This window comes from Bufo bufo, chromosome 4 (genome assembly GCF_905171765.1).
Source record: "Bufo bufo chromosome 4, aBufBuf1.1, whole genome shotgun sequence".
NCBI lineage: Eukaryota > Metazoa > Chordata > Amphibia > Anura > Bufonidae > Bufo > Bufo bufo.
In genome coordinates this window covers 347,511,198-347,534,489 of record NC_053392.1, presented here as the reverse complement: position 1 = coordinate 347,534,489, position 23,292 = coordinate 347,511,198, and the positions used below count along the sequence as shown (strand labels likewise).

General features: G+C 44.2%; 1 protein-coding gene across 1 annotated transcript in view; it reads right to left on the bottom strand.

The window, feature by feature from the left end:
* RFX6 (regulatory factor X6) overlaps positions 1 to 23,292 on the bottom strand; it is a 114,067-nt gene that overhangs the window by 78,794 nt on the left and 11,981 nt on the right. Inside the window, exon 4 of the mRNA XM_040428912.1 lies at positions 569 to 630. Coding sequence (XP_040284846.1) covers positions 569 to 630 — 62 coding nt within the window. The remainder of the gene's footprint in view (positions 1 to 568; positions 631 to 23,292) is intronic.

Here is a 23,292-nt window from a genome sequence, read left to right as displayed (position 1 = left end):
TTACAGACATACTGTAGTTTATAATAGCACTCATGCTGCACATATGAGTAAATATATACCATTTGTCTACTTTTTACTAATTCTCAGGGATTTTTTGGTAACATATTATTTCAGTTTACCCAATTGCTGGTTTTGAAAGGAGCCAGATATTTAATTTGCTATATTTATGGCCTCTTTATTTGAAAGATACTATACATTTCCTGCAACATATGTTCAGGTTTTGTGTGCGCGCCGGTAGGACCTCATGTTATCATGCCCTGCCACAAACAATGACTGATAAGCAGATTGATATAAGCAAGCTATCTCAAGCTGGCAATAACATGTTATCATGAGGCCAGCTGTCATCAGTTTTTTTTTCTACCAGCTAAATCACAACTAATAAATGAGGTTGATGTTAGATTTTACTATTCATCTCTGTATTTTCTAGGGGGCTGTAACACTGTTTTCTTGTCATCCAGTTTAGTCTCAGTCCCTCGCTTAAAATTGATTTTGCTTAATTGTAGGGACATATGCCAAATGTTTAGCAAACCAGACAATTTACACAGTGTACATAAACTACCAGTCTTACTTTGAATGTCCTCTGGTGCCTAATCTTCTTGTGGTCAGAAGTGGGAACTTTTGGCGAATTGTCTGCAAAACAGAAATTATAAATTGTGTTGGAAAACTTTAAACACAATGCAGTCCGAATTGTACACTTAATTAGCTTTATGGCTTTTCAATAGGATCAAAGCTTAAACTGGACAGGATTAAAATATGGCTGCTTCCAGAAAGAGTGTCACATAAAACTAAGTTCCATTTAATAAAATGGGGATGACCTGCAATACCACCTAAAACCTGTAGACAGGTGTGGCGCTGTTTATGAAGGCAAGCGACCAGATTGTTCTAATCCTCGGCATCCACTTTTTATCTACATGTTTGTAACTTTTGACGATGAAATAAGGCATCAAGGGAAGAGGAAGAATGCATTTTTACAAACCCATCTAGGCATAAACATAAATTCAGTTAAAATGATTCTTCGCCTTTTAACATCATTATCATAAAATTAGAAGTCCAAAAATCTAAACTAATAATTTCTCAAGATTAATCTGTTTCATGGTTACAGTTTTTCTGATACATATATCCAAACGCTCTGCATAGCTTTCTTTAACCACTTCTAAACCCCCCCATAGACTAGTACAGCGGATGCCAGAGTCGCCTACTCAGGGGTTGAGTGGGGCCATAGTTGGCAAGTGCCTGCTATTTTACAAAGCAGATGTCCACTGGCAGTGTCCATGATCAGAGACAACTCAGATCACAGACATTTAACCACTCAGATGCCATTTCAATTGCTTCCACAGCATCTGGTATTCTGGAGAGAGGGGGCTCCCTCTGCCTCCAGAACTGCTCACCAGTGAGGAGTTCCCAGGAACCATGCAGTTGCTGGGGCAGCCGGGAAACTTGTGACTGCACCCAGGCTTGCCTTAGTAAAGTTCCTATTAAAGAAGACTTGTTACCACAAAATGCATTGCAATCTGCATGCAGCATGTTATAGAGCAGGAGGAGCTGAGCAGATTGATATCTAGTTTTGTGGAAAAATATTCAGTAAAATTTGTAATCTACCCATTTATACCTGTATCCAGTGGCGTACATATAGGGGTCGCAGGGGTCGCAGTTGCGACCGGGCCCTGCACTTCAGGGGGCCCGGCCGCCTGTGGACTACCCCCCCCCCAGGCCACTGGCAAGGGCCCCGCTGTACTCACATGTAATAGAATGCTCTGATGGTGCCCGGCATGAAGTACAGTGGCAATTTCGGGCACCATCAGAGCGCTCCATGCCTCCATTACATGTATAATATGGGAAGGGGCGGGGCGGAGGGTCAAGGAAGGGGAGGGGAGTGCGCACTCACTCAAACTGCCAGGCAGTTCCGTTTCCATAGTGAAGCAGGGAAACCTCTCTGCTCCCTGCTTCACTGATCTTCAGAGCTCAGGAGCTCCCCCTGCTGGCCCCACATCGTGCTGCTGGCTGTGGGAGGGGAGCTGAAAGCCCGGGAATCTGCCTCCTGTCATCAGGGAAGAAGGTAAGTATGTTTTTGTTTTTTTTCTAACGCTGCAGACTGGGGTCAGGGGGGGTTTGATGGGCGCAACTAGAGTGAGGGGGCACAAAAGTTGGCATCTCTACTGAGGGGCACCTAATCTGGCATAACTAATTTGAGGGGGCACCTAATCTGGCATAACTACTGTGAGGGGGGCACATATGAAGGCATAACTATGAGGGGGCACATATGAAGGCATAACTACTGTGAGGGGGCACGTAATCTGGCATAACCACTATGAGGGGCACATATGTGGGCATATATAATGTGAGGGGCACATAATCTGGCATAACCACTCTGAGGGGGCACATATCTGGGCATATCTACTTTGAGGGGGCACATAACTGGGCATAAATACGGTGATGGGGCACATAATCTGCTATCACTACTGTGAGGGGCACATAAACTGGCATTACTACTGTGAGGGGCACATAATCTGACATTACTAGGTGAGGGGCACATAATCTGGCATTACTACTGTAAGGGGGCACATAATCTGGCATTACTACTGTGAGGGGGCACATAATCTGGCATTACTACTGTGAGGGGACACATAATCTGGCATTACTACTATGAGGGGACACATAATCTGGCATTACTACTGTGAGGGGACACATAATCTGGCATAACCACTCTGAGGGGGCACATATCTGGGCATATCTACATTGAGGGGGCACATAATTGGGCATAAATACTGTGAAAGAGCACATAATCTGGCATAACTACTGTGAGGGGCACATAATCTGACATTACTACTGTGAGGGGCACATAATCTGTCATTACTACTGTGAGGGGGCACATAATCTGGCATTACTACTGTGAGGGGGCACATAATCTGGCATTACTACTGTGAGGGGACACATAATATGGCATTACTACTGTGAGGGGGCACATATTTGGCATTACTACTGTGAGGGGGCACATAATCTGGCATTACTACTGTGAGGGGACACATAATCTGGCATTACTACTGTGAGGGGACACATAATCTGGGCATTACTACTGCGAGGGGGCCCATATTTGGCATTACTACTGTGAGGGGGCACATAACTGGGCATTACTACTGTGAGGGGACACATATTCTGGCATTACTACTGTGAGGGAGGCACATATCTGGGCATAACTACTGTAAGGGGACACATATTTGGCATAACTACTATGAGGGGCCACATATCTGGGCATAACTACTGTAACAGGAACAAAGGTGGGCTTAACTACTGTGAGGGGCCACAAGGTGGGCATTAGTACTGTGTGGTTGCACTTAGGGGAAATGTCCTAGATTACCCTGCTATACATTGGCATGGCTCAGTCTTACAGGCCAGCACAGTGCAATCTGCTGGTGATTTCACAGGGGCAGTCACCATCCCTTCCTTATGTGATTATTCTATTTTCTCACCACAGGGACCTTGTTCTGGATCCAGCGGACATCACGCCGACGCCAGCGACACTCTGGATGAGGTAGGACCAGATTTTATTAGGACTGGGTGAGTGTAGCCATGCAGTGGGCTTAGGGCTCTTTAACACTAGCGGATCCCGTGCGGGGAATTCCCCGCGTGAAAGACAGACAAGTCCTGTTCTGGACAGCAGAGACACAGAGCATTAACATGATTGATAATGCTCTTTGCCTCTCTGTGATCTTTTTACTACAAAATCACAGTGAGATAAAGTTGTCACCGTGATTTTGTACTAAAAAGATCACAGTCAATTATGTTACTGCTCCGTGTCTCTGCTGTCCAGAATGGGGCTTGGCACTCATTCACGCAGCGGATTAGCCGCACGGAAAGAGCCCTTAGTAAGAAAATCTGCCGGTTCTTTCTAAAAATTTTTGTACTGTGGCCCATAACACTATAGTTACACCACTGGTAGGGGTGGTAGTGGGGGGGGGAGGTGGAGGCATGTTGGGGGGGGCGACGGGGAGGGGGCCCCATGGATCAGTTTTGCACCGGGGCCCCATGCCTGTATCTCTGCTTTTTCTAAACTTAAATCCACCCCCTTGTACAGCAACTGACAGCTATCTCTGTATACACATTTATGCAGCGAATCCTGTCTGCAGATTACGCTACATTTTGTGGTGAAAGGTCTTCTTTAACCTCTTGGTGCATTTGGACATAACTGGACGTCCAGATTGCAGGTAATTTAGTGCTGCCCGAACTGTTAACAAGGGCTGTGACACTATAAAGTATAAAGTGACATACTACTGACACTCTGCTGCAATGGCCGAAATCGGTGCTGGCACCGATTCCAGCCATCTAACCCTTTAGATGTCGCTGTCAGTAGGCACCCGCAGCATCTATGGGGTTAACAGAGGGAGGGGGCTCCCTCTCTCCCTCATTAGGCTGCTGCTCTGCAATGGCAGCGGCCCGATAGTTATTATGGCAACCGGATTCCTTAGAAAGGCATCCAGGCTTGCCATTGGTGACGATAGTGTCCTCCACAGCATCTAAGCCTGACAGACCCTGAGGGTCTGATCACGCTTAGTTTCAGTGTAAAATGGACAGTACTACCTCTGCCATAGAAGCGTATAGCAGAGTATAGTACAGTCATCAGCCCCCCCCCCCCCCCCAAAAAAAAGGGAAAGAAATAAAACAAAACAAAAAAAAGTAAAGAAAAACTAAATTTAAATAAATAAATATTAAAAACAAAATATAATAAATTGCCTTTTCCCTTATCCACTCATTTATAATTGATAAAAATTAAACTATGCATAATTGGTATCACCACATCCGTAACAACGTAATCTATAAAAGTATCATGTTACTAATCCTGTGTGGTGAACTCCATAAAAAATTAAACAACTTTGCTGTTTTTGTCACCTCACCTCCCAAAAAAATTGCATAAAAAGTGACCAAAAAGTAATATGTATCCTAAAATGATTTCAATAAAAACTACAGTCCATCCCTCAAAAACAAGCCCTCACACAGCTACATTGGTGAAAAAATAAAAATGTTATGGATGTTAGTATATGGCGATGCAAACTATAACTTATTTTTAATACAAAAGTGATTTTAAAAACAATTTCAGCAAATTCCATGTTCGAAAATCCTGATGCTGTTCTTTCCCTTATAAATGCTGCCATGCCCCCAAATAGCAGTTTATGACCACATATGGGGTGTTGCCGTATTCAAAAATGCGTAACAAATTTTGGTGTGCATTTTCTCCTGTTATGCCTTGTGAAAATGAAAAATTTGGGGCCAAAGCCAAATTTTATTGGAAATAAAATGTAATTAGATATTGATAGCCTATCCTCAGGATAGGACACCAACATCAGATTTATGGGGATCCGACACCTGACCCCTATCGAACAGCTGTTTTTGCCAGCTGCCATTACTGGAAGACACAGTGACCAGAACTAGAAGCACAAGGCACTATCCATTCTATACGGCCCATGTCGTGTTCTGCAGCTTATTTCCCCTTCAAGTCAATGGGAGCTGAGCTGAAATACTCTGGTCATAAAGCTCTGTCCCCTGTGTAGTTTACATCACCAATCTGATATTGATAGGTTATCAGTATCTAAGTACCAGAAAACTCCTTTAAATCTATGTATTTTCAAGGGATTTGCAACAGGCTCACAAAATGCTATCAAAATAAAGTATATGAAGAAGTCAATCAGCACAGAAAAATAAAAACTAAAGAACAAGTATTTTTATTTTCCATAGAAATATTTGGATGCAATGATAATTTGGTGGTGTAATGACACCTACAGACATCAACATGACCTGGAATGGGAATGTAAGAAACCAAAAAAGGATTTTTTCCTCATGTGGATTCTAAGTTATAAAGTGAAACTCTGAAATGTTTTCCCTTTCAAGTTTGACTAGTCAATAATGTCAAGTGATATCATCTGGAGAGATAAGCTGAGAGTGACTATCAGTATATAAACAGTCACACAATCCAAGTCAACCCTTTATACAACAATGGTCCAGAATACATACACTCTAGATGACTACATGATAAGTATTTGCCATGATAGGTTGGGGATTCTACAGGATATCAGCAATGATTAGAAAGCTGATAGCCAGCCTAAATGGGACTAAAGTCAACCGTACATCTCAGATACCGGTCAGTGGAATGTGGAGGATATTTATGCAAAGTCTGTGTAATATCTCTATGTTATGAAAAAACTAAAAAATATTGGGGAAGAGAAATTTAATTTCATGAAAAAATGGGAAAAGTAATTTGGAACAGTACTACCCATGAATACTTGGCATAAATTTTTTAAAGAATAAATTAATGTTGGATTAATATGTGCAGATATTCAAGCAGATTAGTGGGGGCAAATGTTCCCGATAATCTGCCCATCTAAAGGTTCAGCCGATCTTCGATGAACAAGCAAAACACTCATTCATTCGGTGAAACTGTCATTCCTGCAGGCAAGTAAATCATTTCTGGGCAGCAATTCGTGCTGTCTAAACAGTGATCTGCTGCCGAGAAACAATGCAGCTGTATGAGAACAAGCAATAGCGACCACTCGTTATCATTCTGTAGAGGTGATCGCTGCATGAAAATGCAGAGCTTCACCTCCACTGAACGAGCAGCTGATTGTCAGGAAGAAACGCTTCCTTCCCGATCATTGGCTGCTCATCGGCTCGTGTAAATCCACCTTAAGGCCTCTTTCACACGGGCGTTGCGGGAAAATGTGCGGGTGCGTTGCGGGAACACCCGTGATTTTTCCGCGCGAGTGCAAAACATTGTAATGCGTTTTGCACTCGCGTGAGAAAAATCGCGCATGTTTGGTACCCAAACCCGAACTTCTTCACAGAAGTTCGGGCTTGGGATCGGTGTTCTGTAGATTGTATTATTTTCCCTTATAACATGGTTATAAGAGAAAATAATAGCATTCTGAATACAGAATGCATAGTGAAATAGCGCTGGAGGGGTTAAAAAAATAAAAAATAATTTAACTCACCTTAGTCCACTTGATCGCGTAGCCCGGCATCTCCTTCTGTCTCCTTTGCTGAACATGACCTGTGGTGAGAGTCCATTACAGGTCAAGGACCTTTGATGACGTCACTCCGGTCATCACATGATCCATCACCATGGTAAAAGATCATGTGATGGATCATGTGATGACCGGAGTGACGTCATCAAAGGTCCTTGACCTGTAAAGAATGCTCACCACAGGTCCTGTTCAACAAAGGAGACAGAAGGAGATGCCGGGCCGCGATCAAGTGGACTAAGGTGAGTTAAATTTTTTTTTTTTTTTTAACCCCTCCAGCACTGTTTTACTATGCATTCTGTATCCAGAATGCTATTATTTTCCCTTATAACCATGTTATAAGGGAAAATAATAATGATCGGGTCTCCATCCCGATCATCTCCTAGCAACCGTGCGTGAAAATCACACCGCATCCGCACTTGCTTGCGGATGCTTGCGATTTTCACGCAACCCCATTCACTTCTATGGGACCTGCGTTGCGTGAAAAACGCAGAATATAGAGCATGCTGCGATTTTCACGCAACGCACAAGTGATGCGTGAAAATCACCGCTCATCTGAACAGCCTCATAGAAATGAATGGGTCGGTATTCAGTGCGGGTGCAATGCGTTCACCTACCGCATCGCATCCGCGCGGAATACTCGCCTGTGTGAAAGGGGCCTAACAGTTGTAGGCAGTGATAAACAACTTTCTTGAATTAGTTTTGGACTGAATCGGTTGGGTGATTCAATCTGAATCTGAATAAATTTTACCTGAATCAAAAATGCTCCAGCTGCCCTGAAAAGCTATGGATGACAATCTCAGGTTTCCTGGCATAGCAAATAATCATAAATGATATGATTTATTTTTATGGCGACTAAGGTATATCTAGTTTAACCCCTTGGAGACCGCCCTTTGACTCTATATGTCTGGGCAGTCTGCATACATCTCTGCATGGATGTTTTAAAATGTCCGTCCAGGGACCGTAGCTGCATGATTAGCGAGAGTGGGGAGACAGCTGTTAATAACAGCAGGGCTCCCCATAACAATGGCAGGGGCTGTGTTTTTTTACCGTCCTTCCCCACTGCCTTCCTACTGCTCTGTACACCGCACTGTGTATAGAGATCAGGAAGCGGCAATGCCAACTCCTGCTCTTGTCCCAGTGGTCATGTGACTCTCAGGGACTGGTAGTGTGTGGTTGGTTGGGTCGTAAGAGACCCAAATCAGTTCTGTAGAAAGGCTTTGCAGTATGTAAAACATTTCTGAGGGCTGTATTCCCCATGTAACTGGGGCTACTATGTCAGACCCAGTTACCGGAAAAATCAGTAAAATAAAAAATAAATTAAATTTGTAGGACTTTATGTAGGGTACAAAGTGTATTAAAATAAAAATAAAGACAAAATGGAAAAAATAATAAAAAAGTCACAACATTGAAACACAGCTTCTAGCCTTGCCCCCAACCACTATAACCTATACATCGCATAAATCTAAAAGACTGTTATGGAAAGGGAAGGCAATACAATGTTTTAGTTGTACATTGTGCCATTAAAACAAAAAAAATACAAAATGTGAAATACAGACTTTTTGTTCCCTTTTTTTTTAACATTTTTCCATTCTATAAAAAATATTTTAAAAAAGTACTAAAATAAAAATGACATTATTTTTAAGGGGGCTTTATTTTTAAGTCCCATGTGTCATTGTAAAAAGGCAAAAAATGTGTTTATATAACCGAGCAGAAAAAAGTTATGGCTTTCAAAGACGCACGTACGGAAAATGTTCCTGGTCAGGAAGGGGGCTAAATTGCTCAGTCAGAAACTCGTTAAAAATGGAGAAATGAAGGCCAAGATCAATGTAGCCTGTATTAAATAGAATGGACAACTTCTGTCGAGGGAAATAGAAGCCATTAGACTGGACCAGTGATGCCCAACCTACGGCCCGCGGGCCAAATGCGGCCCGCACAGTGACCGGACTTTATCAGCGCAGGGCGCGCTGTGAACGGCACAGGCAGCAAAGCGATGCTGCCTGTGCCTGCAATTTCCCCGCCCAGCGCCGTCTCCTAGCTAATTTATTCGCTGCACTTGCCTCTGTGAAATTGAAGAGAAGCACCGTAATCTCGCTTAGGCGCACTGGCAGAGGCATTGAAGTGCACATGCACCGTCTTCCTGGCCTCTGCCAGTGCGCCTGTTCGAAATTACGGCGCTTCTCTTCAATTATACAGAGGCAAGTGCAATGAATAAATTAGCTAGGATGCGGCTCTGGGTGGGGAGGATATCTGTGGATGACACTGAGGGAGGGATCTGTGGATGACACTGAGGGGGGGATCTGTGGGTGACATGGGGGGGATCTGTGGATGACACTTACGGGGGGATCTGTGGATGACACTTACCGGGGATCTAGGGAGGGGTGTGGGGATGTTGGGGTGGGAGGTCCTGGAGGGGTGTTTGGGTGGGAGCTCTGGAAGTCTGGAAGGGGTGGTATGTGGGGGTGGGAGATCCGGGAGGGGGGGGCGATAAAAATGTTTGCTATGGAGCCCAGTCATTTCTAGCTACGCCCCTGATTGGTAAGATTGGGCGGGAACTGGAGATATAGAGCGCCCTGCTGTAGGAGAAGCCGGGGGGAGATGAAAGGAGGTGGGGCCAGCTCCTGGTGGTGTCGGGCACACGGCGCAAGCATGGCGGTGGAGGATCTGACTGAAGCCTAAAGACGAGACATCAAGGTAGACCTACAGAAGAAGGTGACAGCACAGTATGTGATGTATACATGTGTGTAATGTATGTAGTGCAGTGTGTGATCATCACATACTGCACTACATACATTACACACATGTATACATCACATGCCCCCTCACAGTAATAATGGCAAGATATGTGCCCTCTTCACAGTAGTAATGCTCACACATGCCCCCTCACAGTAGTTATGCCCAGATATGTGCCCCCTCACAGTAATAATACCAAGATATGTGCCCTCTACACAGACGTAATGCTCACACATGCCCCTCAAAGTAGTTATGCCCAGATATGTGCTCCTTACAGTAATAATGCCAAGATATGTGCCCTCTTCAAAGACGTATTGCTCACACATGCCCCCTCACAGTAGTTATGCCCAGATATGTGCCCCTCACAGTAGTTATGCCCAGATATGTGCCTCCTCACAGTAGTTATGCCCAGATATGTGCCCTCTTCACAGTATTTATGCCCTGATATGTGCCCTCCTCACAGTAGTTATACCCTGATATGTGCCCCCTCACAGTAGTTATGCCAGATATGTGCCCTCTTTACAGTAGTAATGCTCACACGTGCCCCCTCACAGCGTTTGCATTTCTTTCTGGCAAAGCTACCTGGTTCCGGCCCGTGAAATTTATACCAAGTCTAGTGCAGCCCTCAGACGAAAAATGGTTGGGCACCACTGGACTAGACAAAAGGGAAGAATTATAGAAGGTTGGATTAATGTTATGCATCTGAAAATGCATACTGTGAGGAGAAGGTAGAATGGAGAGATGGAAAATGCACAGTATAGTAAAGGTTTTATTTTTCCTTTAAATATATTAATTGATTTTGGAGATGAATTAATTTCTTGAAATTCGTTTTGTGTCTGATTTACACAGTAACATAGTATATAAGGCCGAAAAAAGACATCTGTCCATCCAGTTCGGCCTGTTATCCTGCAAGTTGATCCAGAGGAAGGCGAAAAACCCCTGTGAGGTTCAAGCCAATTTTCCCCACTTAAAGGGGGGAAAATTCCTTCTGACTGAAAAAATTCTATTCATGGCCAAATCGATTAGTCACAAATCAAATGTGCTCCATGGCCTAAAAAGTGGCATATGACACTGTGATGTCTCCTTTGACTCTACAAATGTTTGCTCTCTCTCTTCACCCCCCCTCCTTTAAAGTTATTTAATGCAATGGCAGCAGTAGCAAATAATGTCAGAGTGACACTGATATACATAGCTATGGTTAAATGCATCATTGACAGTGTTAACAAACAGCATGTTTGAAAACACACTGCACAGCTGTATGTGTTATGCTTTTCATATAAGAAACCTTTCAATAATTGTCCCATATTGGGCATAGATGTGGTTAAACACACACAGTATTAGGGCTTGTTCACACGACCGTATGGCTTTTTCAGTGTTTTGCAGGACGTTTTTAACAGATCCGTTTTTCTGTTTTTTGTTTCAGTAGTGTTTCTGGTTCCATTCCGTTTTTCCATATGGCACATACAGTATACAGTAATTACATAGAAAAAATTGGGCTGGGCATAACATTTTCAGTAGATGGTTCCGCAAAAATGGAACGGATACGGAAGACATACAGAGTACATTTCGTATGTGTTCAGTTTTTTTTGCGGACCCATTGATTGGAGCCACGGAAAGTGATTTGTGGGCAATAATAGGACATGTTCTATATTTGAACGAAATGGAAAAACGGAAATACGGAAACGGAATGCATACGGAGTACATTCAATTTTTTTTGCGGAACCATTGAAATGAATGGTTCCGTATATGGACCGTATACGGAACTCAACAAACGGCCCATATATGAAATGCAAAAAAACATTAGTGTGAACGAGCCCTTATTGGGGGAAAAAACGGTGGCTTGTTGGGACTAAAAATTGTGCTTTAATGGAGGCAGATCTCTACCCCTGGAAAAATTCACCCTTTTATTTGGGAGCAGCAGAATTGCAGTGTGGATGTGGAAGTGGTAAGGTGTGTAGGGGCAATAATGGCAGCAATAGTAGCAGCACACCATGGAACAGATAAGGTAGTAAGTTGATGTGTGCGCGGCTGTGTTAGGGTAGTAGTTGTAGCGGCAATGGTAATGACAGTAAGGTTAATGGAAGTGGCCGTTGGTGGATTAGCAGCAGGGAGTAGCATCTGTGAGGTTGCCAGAAGAAGCAGTATCCATACGGTATGGAACATGATGGTAGTAGGCAGGCAGCAGCAGTAGCATGATGGGGTACAGTCAGCAATGGCAGATCTATTTATCAGCCTCAGCCGGAAGTGTGTGAAAAGTTTGTCTGTTTAGGTCTGACGACGACTTCGTACTCTAAGAACCCTCTCTGAGTTTACACTAGAGGCTGGATAAAACAGAACAGAGGAAGCAAACTAGGCCAGTTCTGGCAGCTGTTCCAATCTGCCTCCCCAAATGTCCATGGTGTCAGAGAACAGGGTACACCTGGCCAAAAGTCCAAGGAATGGGATATGGTAAAAACTGTGGCTGATGATCTAGAGAAGAACAACATTTTAAAAAAATTATTACATTTTGGGGAAGGTACATTACTGTGCCACTACGGACCCCTGGCAAAATGTCCAAGGGATGGAATACGGCAAAAACTGCATCCGATGACATAGAGCAAATTGTTTTTAGAGCAAAATATATTTTGTTGCTGTTACTACCTGTTCTATTGCATTAGTATACAATGCTTTTTGTAAGGCCCCTTGCAGACGAGCGTGAGCGGATTAGGTCCGGATGCGTTGTGGCTGCGTTCAGTGAAAAATGCGCGATTTCGCAAGCAAGTTCATTCAATTTTGTCTGTGATTGCGTTCAGTTTTTATCGCGCGGGTGCAAAGCGATTTAATGCGTTTAGCATGCGCGTGATAAAAAAACTGAATGTTTACAAACAAAATCTCTTAGCAACCATCAGTGAAAAATGCATCTGCACTTGCTTGCGGATGCGATTTTCATGCAGCCCCATTCACTTCTACGGGGCCAGCGTGGAAATCGCGATTCTGTGATTTTCACTCAACGCACAAGTGATGCGTGAAAACCAACGCTCATGTACACAGACCCATTGAAAAGAATGGGTCCAGATTCCATGCGGGCGCAATACTCGCTCGTGTGAAAGGGGCCTAACAGGGGTATAATGCACTGAAATACACAATGTAAACAGTTTTTTTTTTTTTTTATTGCTCAGCCTTTTTAGCAGAATGTATGCTATTGGGATGCTGGGTATAAGTATATGAACTGTAAAAATATTTTCTTGCAGGTGTGTAATGCAAAATGAGTTACCAGCAAGCTTTATGAAACACGCAACTCTTAGGCCTCTTTCACACGGGCGTTGCGGGAAAATGTGCGGGTGCGTTGCGGGAACACCCGTGATTTTTCCGCGCGAGTGCAAAACACTGTAATGCGTTTTGCACTCGCGTGAGAAAAATCGCGCATGTTTGGTACCCAAACCCGAACTTCTTCACAGGAGTTCGGGCTTGGGATCGGTGTTCTGTAGATTGTATTATTTCCCCTTATAACATGGTTATAAGGGAAAATAATAGCATTCTGAATACAGAATGCAAAGTAAAATAGCGCTGGAGGGGTTAAAAAAAAATAAAAAAAATTAACTCACCTTATTCCACTTGATAGCGCAGCCGGCATCTCCTTCTGTATTCTTTCTTTAGGACCTGGGTAAAGGACCTTTGATGACGTCACTCCGGTCATCACATGATCCATCACCATGATAAAAGATCATGTGACGTACCATGTGATGACCGGAGTGACGTCATCAAAGGTCCTGTAACTGTATTTAATGCTCACCACAGGTCCTATTCAACAAAGGAGACACAAGGAGATGCCGGGCTACACGATCAAGTGGACTAAGGTGAGTAAAAAAATTTTTAGTTATTTTTTAACCCCTCCAGCACTATTTTACTTTGCATTCTGTATTCAGGATGCTATTACTTTCCCTTATAACCATGTTATAAGGGAAAATAATAATGATCGGGTCTCCATCCCGATCGTCTCCTAGCAACCGTGCGTGAAAATCGCACCGCATCCGCACTTGCTTGCGGATGCTTGCGATTTTCACGCAACCCCATTCACTTCTATGGGGCCTGCGTTGTGTGAAAAACGCAGAATATAGAGCATGCTGCGATTTTCACGCAACGCATAAGTGATGCGTGAAAATCACTGCTCATCTGAAAAGCCCCATAGAAATGAATGGGTCGGTATTCAGTGCGGGTGCAATGCGTTCACCTCACGCATTGCATCCGCGCGGAATACTCGCCCATGTGAAAGGGGCCTTAGTGACCAGACCCCAACCCCCTCACTTTCTTTATATTTATATTTCCCTAGTCGGAGTCCCTAAAATATATTCAGTTGTATATCCCTATTATCTCCCTATACTCTGCTTATAGTGTCCCTATCAAACTAGATTAGTAGCTTGTGTCTGTAATAGCTTTTTGTCAGGCACTGCCACAAGATATTATTTCAGGTGACAAGTTGAACACAGAATGGCAATTCCTCGTTCTGTGCAGAAGGATCTGGCTCCATACCTCCCCCTGATTGGCTGATCAAACTGTCTTTAAGCCTCTGAGCAAATCAGGGCAAGCACTCCCCACACTTCCTCCCAATGTCATATAATCCTGTATCTTCCTACTCCCTTATGGTTTTACCCGCCAATATCCACAGTAGAATGGCGCCGGCACTGTTTTTTACATGACTCGTCTGAAACAAATTGCTAAAAGTTCGAATTTGTTTGGTGACAATTATTTTGTGAAATTTGTAATGATTCTCATTAATCTCTAATGGATTTATTTGTTGACTTTGGACTTTGACAAATGAAGATTTTTTGATGCATTCAGGTTTATATGAACACAATAATAAGCACATTTGGTTCTGCCAAGTGTACATGTTTATAGAAGTGGGAAGAGGAGAATAAGCTGCTGCTAGACATGCCTGGCAGCAGCTTGTTTCCAGTGGGAAGAGCCAACTCTTGTAGTGTATGGCCAACTTTAAAGCTTTAAGAAAAAAAATATAATTTTCAAATTTCCCAATTTTATTATGATGAAATATAACATATACCTGGTACTTATTGGATAACGTGGCTGCCCTGATGTTGAGGCTTTTTTTAGCTCTGGCTTTGATCCACTTTGGATATCACAAGTGGGAATTGTGTTATGAGTATTTTTTTTTATTTAGTCATACAAATGAATACAGTTCATTTGCAATAAAAACCTTCAGGCCTGCAGAGAATTCAAATCCACCAAGCTGCCTGGCAGAATCCAATGGCAGAATATAATGTACATCTGTATGTTCTGTCTGTAGTAAGAAAAGCCATAGTTGTGACTTGTTAAAGGCTATTAGAACAGTGTCTGCATGGCCTCTTCACAGAATGATAGCGGCTATAATTGTCTCTTGTATTCAGTTCATGGAGTCTACAAGCTATCAGTAATGCCGTCAGTGGTAAATGGAGTAATTCCATATAAAAAACCTATATTTGGTGATTGATGATACTGTGAAATTAAATATGTATTTCACACATTAAGCAGCGCACTGGCACATGACCATATTACTGCTCTGTACAAGTTATAGTTTTTTTTATGTAAAATATGATTACAAGCGGTCTACAGTAGTGTTGGGCGCGAATATTCAAATAACAAATATTAATCGCAAATATTGGCACTTCGATATATATTCGTAATTTCGAATATACTAGATTTTTTTTTTTATCAGTAACCTCCCTTTTTGCTTGTGGGCCAATGAGAAGGCTGCAATGTCTTTGAGCTTAGCAACATCCCTAGCAACCAATAGGAAAGTTGCCTACCCCTTACTATATAGGAACCTCCCCAGCATCCCTTGTATGCAGTATTTTGCAGATCTGAGAGAGACAGCAGTGTTATTGCTGTGCTCTCTGCTTTCCTGTGTCATTACATTAGATAGATAGTTAGCTTATATATATAATACAGATAGTTAGTGGGAGATAGCCAGTAGGTTAGATAATGATATAGTGTAGCTGATAGGTTCTGCTGTCCATACATACATAGTGCTGTGATGTCACAAGTTTACAACAATACTTAAGGCATCAATCATTAATATGTAGTCAGACCTGTTAAAATGTGAAGTTGCACGTATTGCGCCTAAATATTCGCATCATATTGGAGCACTCTATCTGCATATAAAGCTATTGTAATGTTCTGCCGTGCCAACCATTTTCTCCAGTCTCAGGAAACTTCTAGCAGCTTGAAAAATGTAGCTATAGTGACCCACGCCTGTATTTCGCGCGCATTACAGGAATATTACATTACCAATTTTTCGCGATCAAGAAAATAATCTCGAATTTGCGAATATACAGTTGCAAGAAAAAGTATGTGAACCCTTTGGAATTATATGGATTTCTGCATAAATTGGTCATAAAATGTGATCTGATCTTCATCTAAGTCACAACAATAGACAATCACAGTCTGCTTAAACTAATAACACACAAAGAATTAAATGTTACCCTGTTTTTATTGAACACACCATGTAAACATTCACAGTGCAGGTGGAAAAAGTATGTGAACCCCTAGACTAATGACATCTCCAAGAGCTAATTGGAGTGAGGTGTCAGCCAACTGGAGTCCAATCAATGAGATGAGATTGGAGGTGTTGGTTACAGCTGCCCTGCCCTATAAAAAACACACACCAGTTCTATGTTTGCTTTTCACAAGAAGCATTGCCTGATGTGAATGATGCCTCGCACAAAAGAGCTCTCAGAAGACCTACGATTAAGAATTGTTGACTTGCATAAAGCTGGAAAGGGTTATAAAAGTATCTCCAAAAGCCTTGCTGTTCATCAGTCCACGGTAAGACAAATTCTATAAATGGAGAAAGTTCAGCACTGCTGCTACTCTCCCTAGGAGTGCCTGTCCTGTAAATATGACTGCAAGAGCATAGCACAGACTGCTCAATGAGGTGAAGAAGAATCCTAGAGTGTCAGCTAAAGACTTACAAAAGTTTCTGGCATATGCTAACATCCCTGTTAGCGAATATACAATACATAAAACACTAAACAAGAATAGATTTCATGGGAGGATAACACAGAGGAAGCCACTGCTGTCCAAAAAAAACATTGCTGCACGTTTACAGTTTGCACAAGAGCACCTGGATGTTCCACAGCAGTACTGGCAAAATATTCTGTGGACAGATGAAACCAAAGTTGAGTTGTTTGGAAGAAACACACAACACTATATGTGGAGAAAAAGAGGCACAGCACACCAACACCAAAACCTCATCCCAACTGTGAAGTATGGTGGGGGCATCATGGTTTGGGGCTGCTTTGCTGCATCAGGGCCTGGACGGATTGCTATCATCGAAGGAAAAATTCATTCCCAAGTTTATCAAGACATTTTGCAGGAGAACTTAAGGCCATCTGTCCACCAGCTGAATCTCAACCGAAGATGGGTGTTGCAACAGGACAACGACCCAAAGCATAGAAGTAAATCAACAACAGAATGGCTTAAACAGAAGAAAATACGCCTTCTGGAGTGGCTCAGTCAGAGTCCTGACCTCAACCCGATTGAGATGCTGTGGCATGACCTCAAGAAAGAAATTCACACCAGACATCCCAAGAATATTGCTGAACTGAAACAGTTCTGTAAAGAGGAATGGTCAACAATTACTCCTGACCGTTGTGCACGTCTGATCTGCAACTACAGGAAACGTTTGGTTGAAGTTATTGCTGCCAAAGGAGGTTCAACCAGTTATTAAATCCAAGGGTTCACATACTTTTTCCACCTGCACTGTGAATGTTTACATGGTGTGTTCAATAAAAACATGGTAACATTTAATTCTTTGTGTGTTATTAGTTTAAGCAGACTGTGATTGTCTATTGTTGTGACTAAGATGAAGATCAGATCACATTTGATGACCAATTTGTGCAGAAATCCATATCATTCCAAAGGGTTCACATACTTTTTCTTGCAACTGTATAACGAATAGTCTACCAAATATTCACTAAATATTGCAAATTCGAATGTTGCCCCTGCCGCTCATCACTAGTCTGCGGTATGCTTAGCTGACTGGCAATCTAAAGCTAGCTTCAGACTAGCGCTAGAGGTCCGGCAGCCTGTTCTGGCAGGGAACAGCCTGCCGGACCTCTTTGCCTTCTGACATTGCTGGAAGCTTGTACTGTAAGTCTCCATCTAGCCTTATTAAAGGGGTTGTCCAAGTTATGTAAAAAAAAAAATAGGACTGTATATCTGATGGTCAGCAATATATACATAAGCTAAGCATGTTTAGGTAAAAAAAATAAAAATTCCTCCTTTCACTGGTTCATTTCTGGCCCTTTGTTTACCTGCAATAACAACAATCTCTGAGGTTTTCCTCATGAATATTTGTGCCCCTCCCCCTGCTCTGCAAAGGGAGTGAATAAAAGTGCTGCCCTGAGTGAAATGCCTCACTGCTGGGATACTTATGTTGTACGTGTAGGACTACAAGTTCCAGCTGTACAATGATACTGCTGAAACACACAGGATCTTCTTCCTAGCTATTCTTCTGCAATGCTCTGCAGAACTCCTCCAGTCTGTCAGCTCTGTGTCTGCAGGATGAGGAGGGCAGCTCATATGTCTCGTCACTGCCTACAGCTGCTCAGCAAAGCCTCCAGCTCTAAGTCTGTGCTGCTGAAGGGGTTAATCTTTCCTGAAGAATGCAGTGGGAGGGAGACACAAGACAGACAGCAGCAGTACAGTGACATCTTGTGCACAAACACAGACCTGCTCCTCAGGCTCCCTCAGGCTTGTGCACAAAACTTTATCAGAGCAGGGAGTGAAGCTGACATCAAAGGTCATGTGACCCTAAGTGAAATCTGAAAAGGGAGCTACTGCAGATGAAGTAAGTGAATTTAAGCCCCTTACATTTGGTTAGTTAGAAAGATACAACGAACAAAAAAAATAACTCAGACAACCCCTTTAGCTACATTACGGACTGGGGAGATCCAGTCGCAACACAGCATATATGCTGAAAATCATCCGGAAGAAAGCCGTGGCCTGCCGGATCTCTAGTACCAGTCTGAAATTAGCCTAAGAAGGCTCTTAATATCTAAGCCCCATTCACGCCAGGTCTAAAATTGTTGGCATGGTGGGGAAAGGGGAAAGGGATTGGCAGGCCCGCCTCATTCACCATTTTATATGGCTATTTTAGGTGTAGAAAAAGTCTAAATGTAAGACAGCTAGATATAATTTATCATGCAAGTAGATCTTCTAATGCAGAAAAAATACTTTATGACTGTCAGCAGGAGAGGGAGATATCATTCAGTCACTTCCACAGTAGTACACACAAACTGGAAAATGTCATAAAGGGGTTGTGTCACTTCAGCACTGCCATTTATCATGTAGAGAAATTTAATACAAGCCACTTACTAATGTATTGTGATTGTCCATATTGCTTCCTTTGCTGGCTGGATTTAAATTTTCCATCAGATTATACACTGCTCGGTGGCGTGCTTGCACACTAAGGCCCCTTTCACATGCGCGAGTTTTCCGCGCAGGTGCAATGCATTGCACCCGCACTGAATCCTGACCCATTAATTTCTATGGGGCTGTGCACATGAGTAGTGATTTTCACGCATCACGTGTGCGTTGCGTGAAAATCGCAGCATGCTCCTCTTTGTGCGTTTTTCACGTAACGCAGGCCCCATAGCAAGTGTGGATGCAGTGCGATTTTCACGGTTGCTAGGTGATGATCGGGATGGGGACCCGATCATTATTATTTCCCCTTATAACATGGTTATAAGGGAAAATAATAGCATTCTGAATACAGAAAGCATAGTAAAATAGGGCTGGAGGGGTTAAAAAAATAATAATAATAATTTAACTCACCTAAATCCACTTATTTGCGCAGCCGGCATCTCTTCTGTCTTCATCTGTGAGCAATAAGACCTTTGATGACGTTACTACGCTCATCACATGATCCATCACCATGGTGATGGATCATGTGATGGACCATGTGATGAACGCAGTGATGTCATCAAAGGTCCTATTGCTCACAGATAGAGTTGAGCGAACACCTGGATGTTCGGGTTCGAGAAGTTCAGCCGAACTTCCCGGAAATGTTCGGGTTCGGGATCCGAACCCGACCCGAACTTCGTCCCGAACCCAAACCCCATTGAAGTCAATGGGGACCCGAACTTTTGGGCACTAAAAAGGCTGTAAAACAGCCCAGGAAAGAGCTAGAGGGCTGCAAAAGGCAGCAACATGTAGGTAAATCCCCTGCAAACAAATGTGGATAGGGAAATGAATTAAAATAAAAATTAAAAAAATAAAAATGAACCAATATCAATTGGACAGAGGTCCCATAGCAGAGAATCTGGCTTCACGTCAGCAGAGAATCAGTCTCTTCATGCCATAGCAAAGAATCTGGCTTCATGTCAGCAGAGAATCAGTCTCTTCATGCCATAGCAGAGAATCTGTCTTCATGTCATAGCAGAGAATCAGGCTTCACGTCACCCACCACTGGAACAGGCCACTGTCACACATTTAGGCCCCGGCACCCAGACAGAGGAGAGAGGTCCCGTAACAGAGAATCTGGCCTTATGTCAGCGCAGAATCTGTCTTCATGTCATAGCAGAGAATCAGGCTTCACGTCACCCACCACTGGAACAGGCCACTGTCACACATTTAGGCCCCGGCACCCAGACAGAGGAGAGAGGTCCCGTAACAGAGAATCTGGCCTTATGTCAGCGCAGAATCAGTCTTCATGTCATAGCAGAGAATCAGGCTTCACGTCACCCACCACTGGAACAGGCCACTGTCACACATTTAGGCCCCGGCACCCAGACAGAGGAGAGAGGTCCCGTAACAGAGAATCTGGCCTTATGTCAGCGCAGAATCAGTCTTCATGTCATAGCAGAGAATCAGGCTTCACGTCACCCACCACTGGAACAGGCCACTGTCACATATTTAGGCCCAGGCACCCAGGCAGAGGAGAGAGGTCCCGTAACAGAGAATCTGGCCTTATGTCAGCGCAGAATCAGTCTTCATGTCATAGCAGAGAATCAGGCTTCACGTCACCCACCACTGGAACAGGCCACTGTCACACATTTAGGCCCCGGCACCCAGACAGAGGAGAGAGGTCCCGTAACAGAGAATCTGGCTTCATGTCAGCAGAGAATCAGTCTTCATGTTATAGCAGAGAATCAGGCTTCACGTCACCCACCACTGGAACAGGCCACTGTCACATATTTAGGCCCCGGCACCCAGAGGAGAGAGGTCCCGTAACAGAGAATCTGGCTTCATGTCAGCAGAGAATCAGTCTTCATGTCATAGCAGAGAATTAGGCTTCACGTCACCCACCACTGGAACAGGCCACTGTCACACATTTAGGCCCAGGCACCCAGGCAGAGGAGAGAGGTCCCGTAACAGAGAATCTGGCCTTATGTCAGCACAGAATCTGTCTTCATGTCATAGCAGAGAATCAGGCTTCACGTCACCCACCACTGGAACAGGCCGCTGTCACACATTTAGGCCCCGGCACCCAGGCAGAGGAGAGAGGTCCCGTAACAGAGAATCTGGCCTTATGTCAGCACAGAATCAGTCTTCATGTCATAGCAGAGAATCAGGCTTCACGTCACCCACCACTGGAACAGGCCACTGTCATATATTTAGGCCCAGGCACCCAGGCAGAGGAGAGAGGTCCCGTAACAGAGAATCTGGCCTTATGTCAGCGCAGAATCAGTCTTCATGTCATAGCAGAGAATCAGGCTTCACGTCACCCACCACTGGAACAGGCCACTGTCACACATTTAGGCCCCGGCACCCAGACAGAGGAGAGAGGTCCTGTAACAGAGAATCTGGCTTCATGTCAGCAGAGAATCAGTCTTCATGTTATAGCAGAGAATCAGGCTTCACGTCACCCACCACTGGAACAGGCCACTGTCACATATTTAGGCCCCGGCACCCAGACAGAGGAGAGAGGTCCCGTAACAGAGAATCTGGCTTCATGTCAGCAGAGAATCAGTCTTCATGTCATAGCAGAGAATCAGGCTTCACGTCACCCACCACTGGAACAGGCCACTGTCACACATTTAGGCCCAGGCACCCAGGCAGAGGAGAGAGGTCCCGTAACAGAGAATCTGGCCTTATGTCAGCACAGAATCTGTCTTCATGTCATAGCAGAGAATCAGGCTTCACGTCACCCACCACTGGAACAGGCCGCTGTCACACATTTAGGCCCCGGCACCCAGGCAGAGGAGAGAGGTCCCGTAACAGAGAATCTGGCCTTATGTCAGCACAGAATCAGTCTTCATGTCATAGCAGAAAATCAGGCTTCACGTCACCCACCACTGGAACAGGCCACTGTCACATATTTAGGCCCAGGCACCCAGGCAGAGGAGAGAGGTCCCGTAACAGAGAATCTGGCCTTATGTCAGCACAGAATCAGTCTTCATGTCATAGCAGAGAATCAGGCTTCACGTCACCCACCACTGGAACAGGCCACTGTCACATATTTAGGCCCCGGCACCCAGACAGAGGAGAGAGGTCCCGTAACAGAGAATCTGGTCTTATGTCAGCACAGAATCTGTCTTCATGTCATAGCAGAGAATCAGGCTTCACGTCACCCACCACTGGAACAGGCCACTGTCACATATTTAGGCCCAGGCACCCAGGCAGAGGAGAGAGGTCCCGTAACAGAGATTCAGGCTTCATGTCAGCAGAGAATCAGTCTTCATGTCATAGCAGAGAATCAGGCTTCACGTCACCCACCACTGGAACAGGCCACTGTCACACATTTAGGCCCCGGCACCCAGACAGAGGAGAGGTTCATTCAACTTTGGGTTGCCCCGCAATATAATGGTAAAATGAAAATAAAAATAGGATTGAATGAGGAAGTGCCCTGGAGTACAATAATATATTGTTAAGGGGAGGTAGTTAATGTCTAATCTGCACAAGGGATGGACAGGTCCTGTGGGATCCATGCCTGGTTCATTTTTATGAACGTCAGCTTGTCCACATTGGCTGTAGACAGGCGGCTGCGTTTGTCTGTAATGACGCCCCCTGCCGTGCTGAATACACGTTCAGACAAAACGCTGGCCGCCGGGCAGTCCAGCACCTCCAAGGCATAAAAGGCTAGCTCTGGCCACGTGGACAATTTGGAGACCCAGAAGTTGAATGGGGCCGAACCATCAGTCAGTACGTGGAGGGGTGTGCACAGGTACTGTTCCACCATGTTAGTGAAATGTTGCCTCCTGCTAACACGTTCCGTATCAGGTGGTGGTGCAGTTAGCTGTGGCGTGGTGACAAAACTTTTCCACATCTCTGCCATGCTAACCCTGTCCTCAGAGGAGCTGGCCGTGACACAGCTGCGTTGGCGACCTCTTGCTCCTCCTCTGCCTTCGCCTTGGGCTTCCACTGGTTCCCCTGTGACATTTGGGAATGCTCTCAGTAGCGCGTCTACCAACGTGCGCTTGTACTCGCGCATCTTCCCATCACGCTCCAGTGTAGGAAGTAAGGTGGGCACATTGTCTTTGTACCGGGGATCCAGCAGGGTGGCAACCCAGTAGTCCGCACACGTTAAAATGTGGGCAACTCTGCTGTCGTTGCGCAGGCACTGCAGCATGTAGTC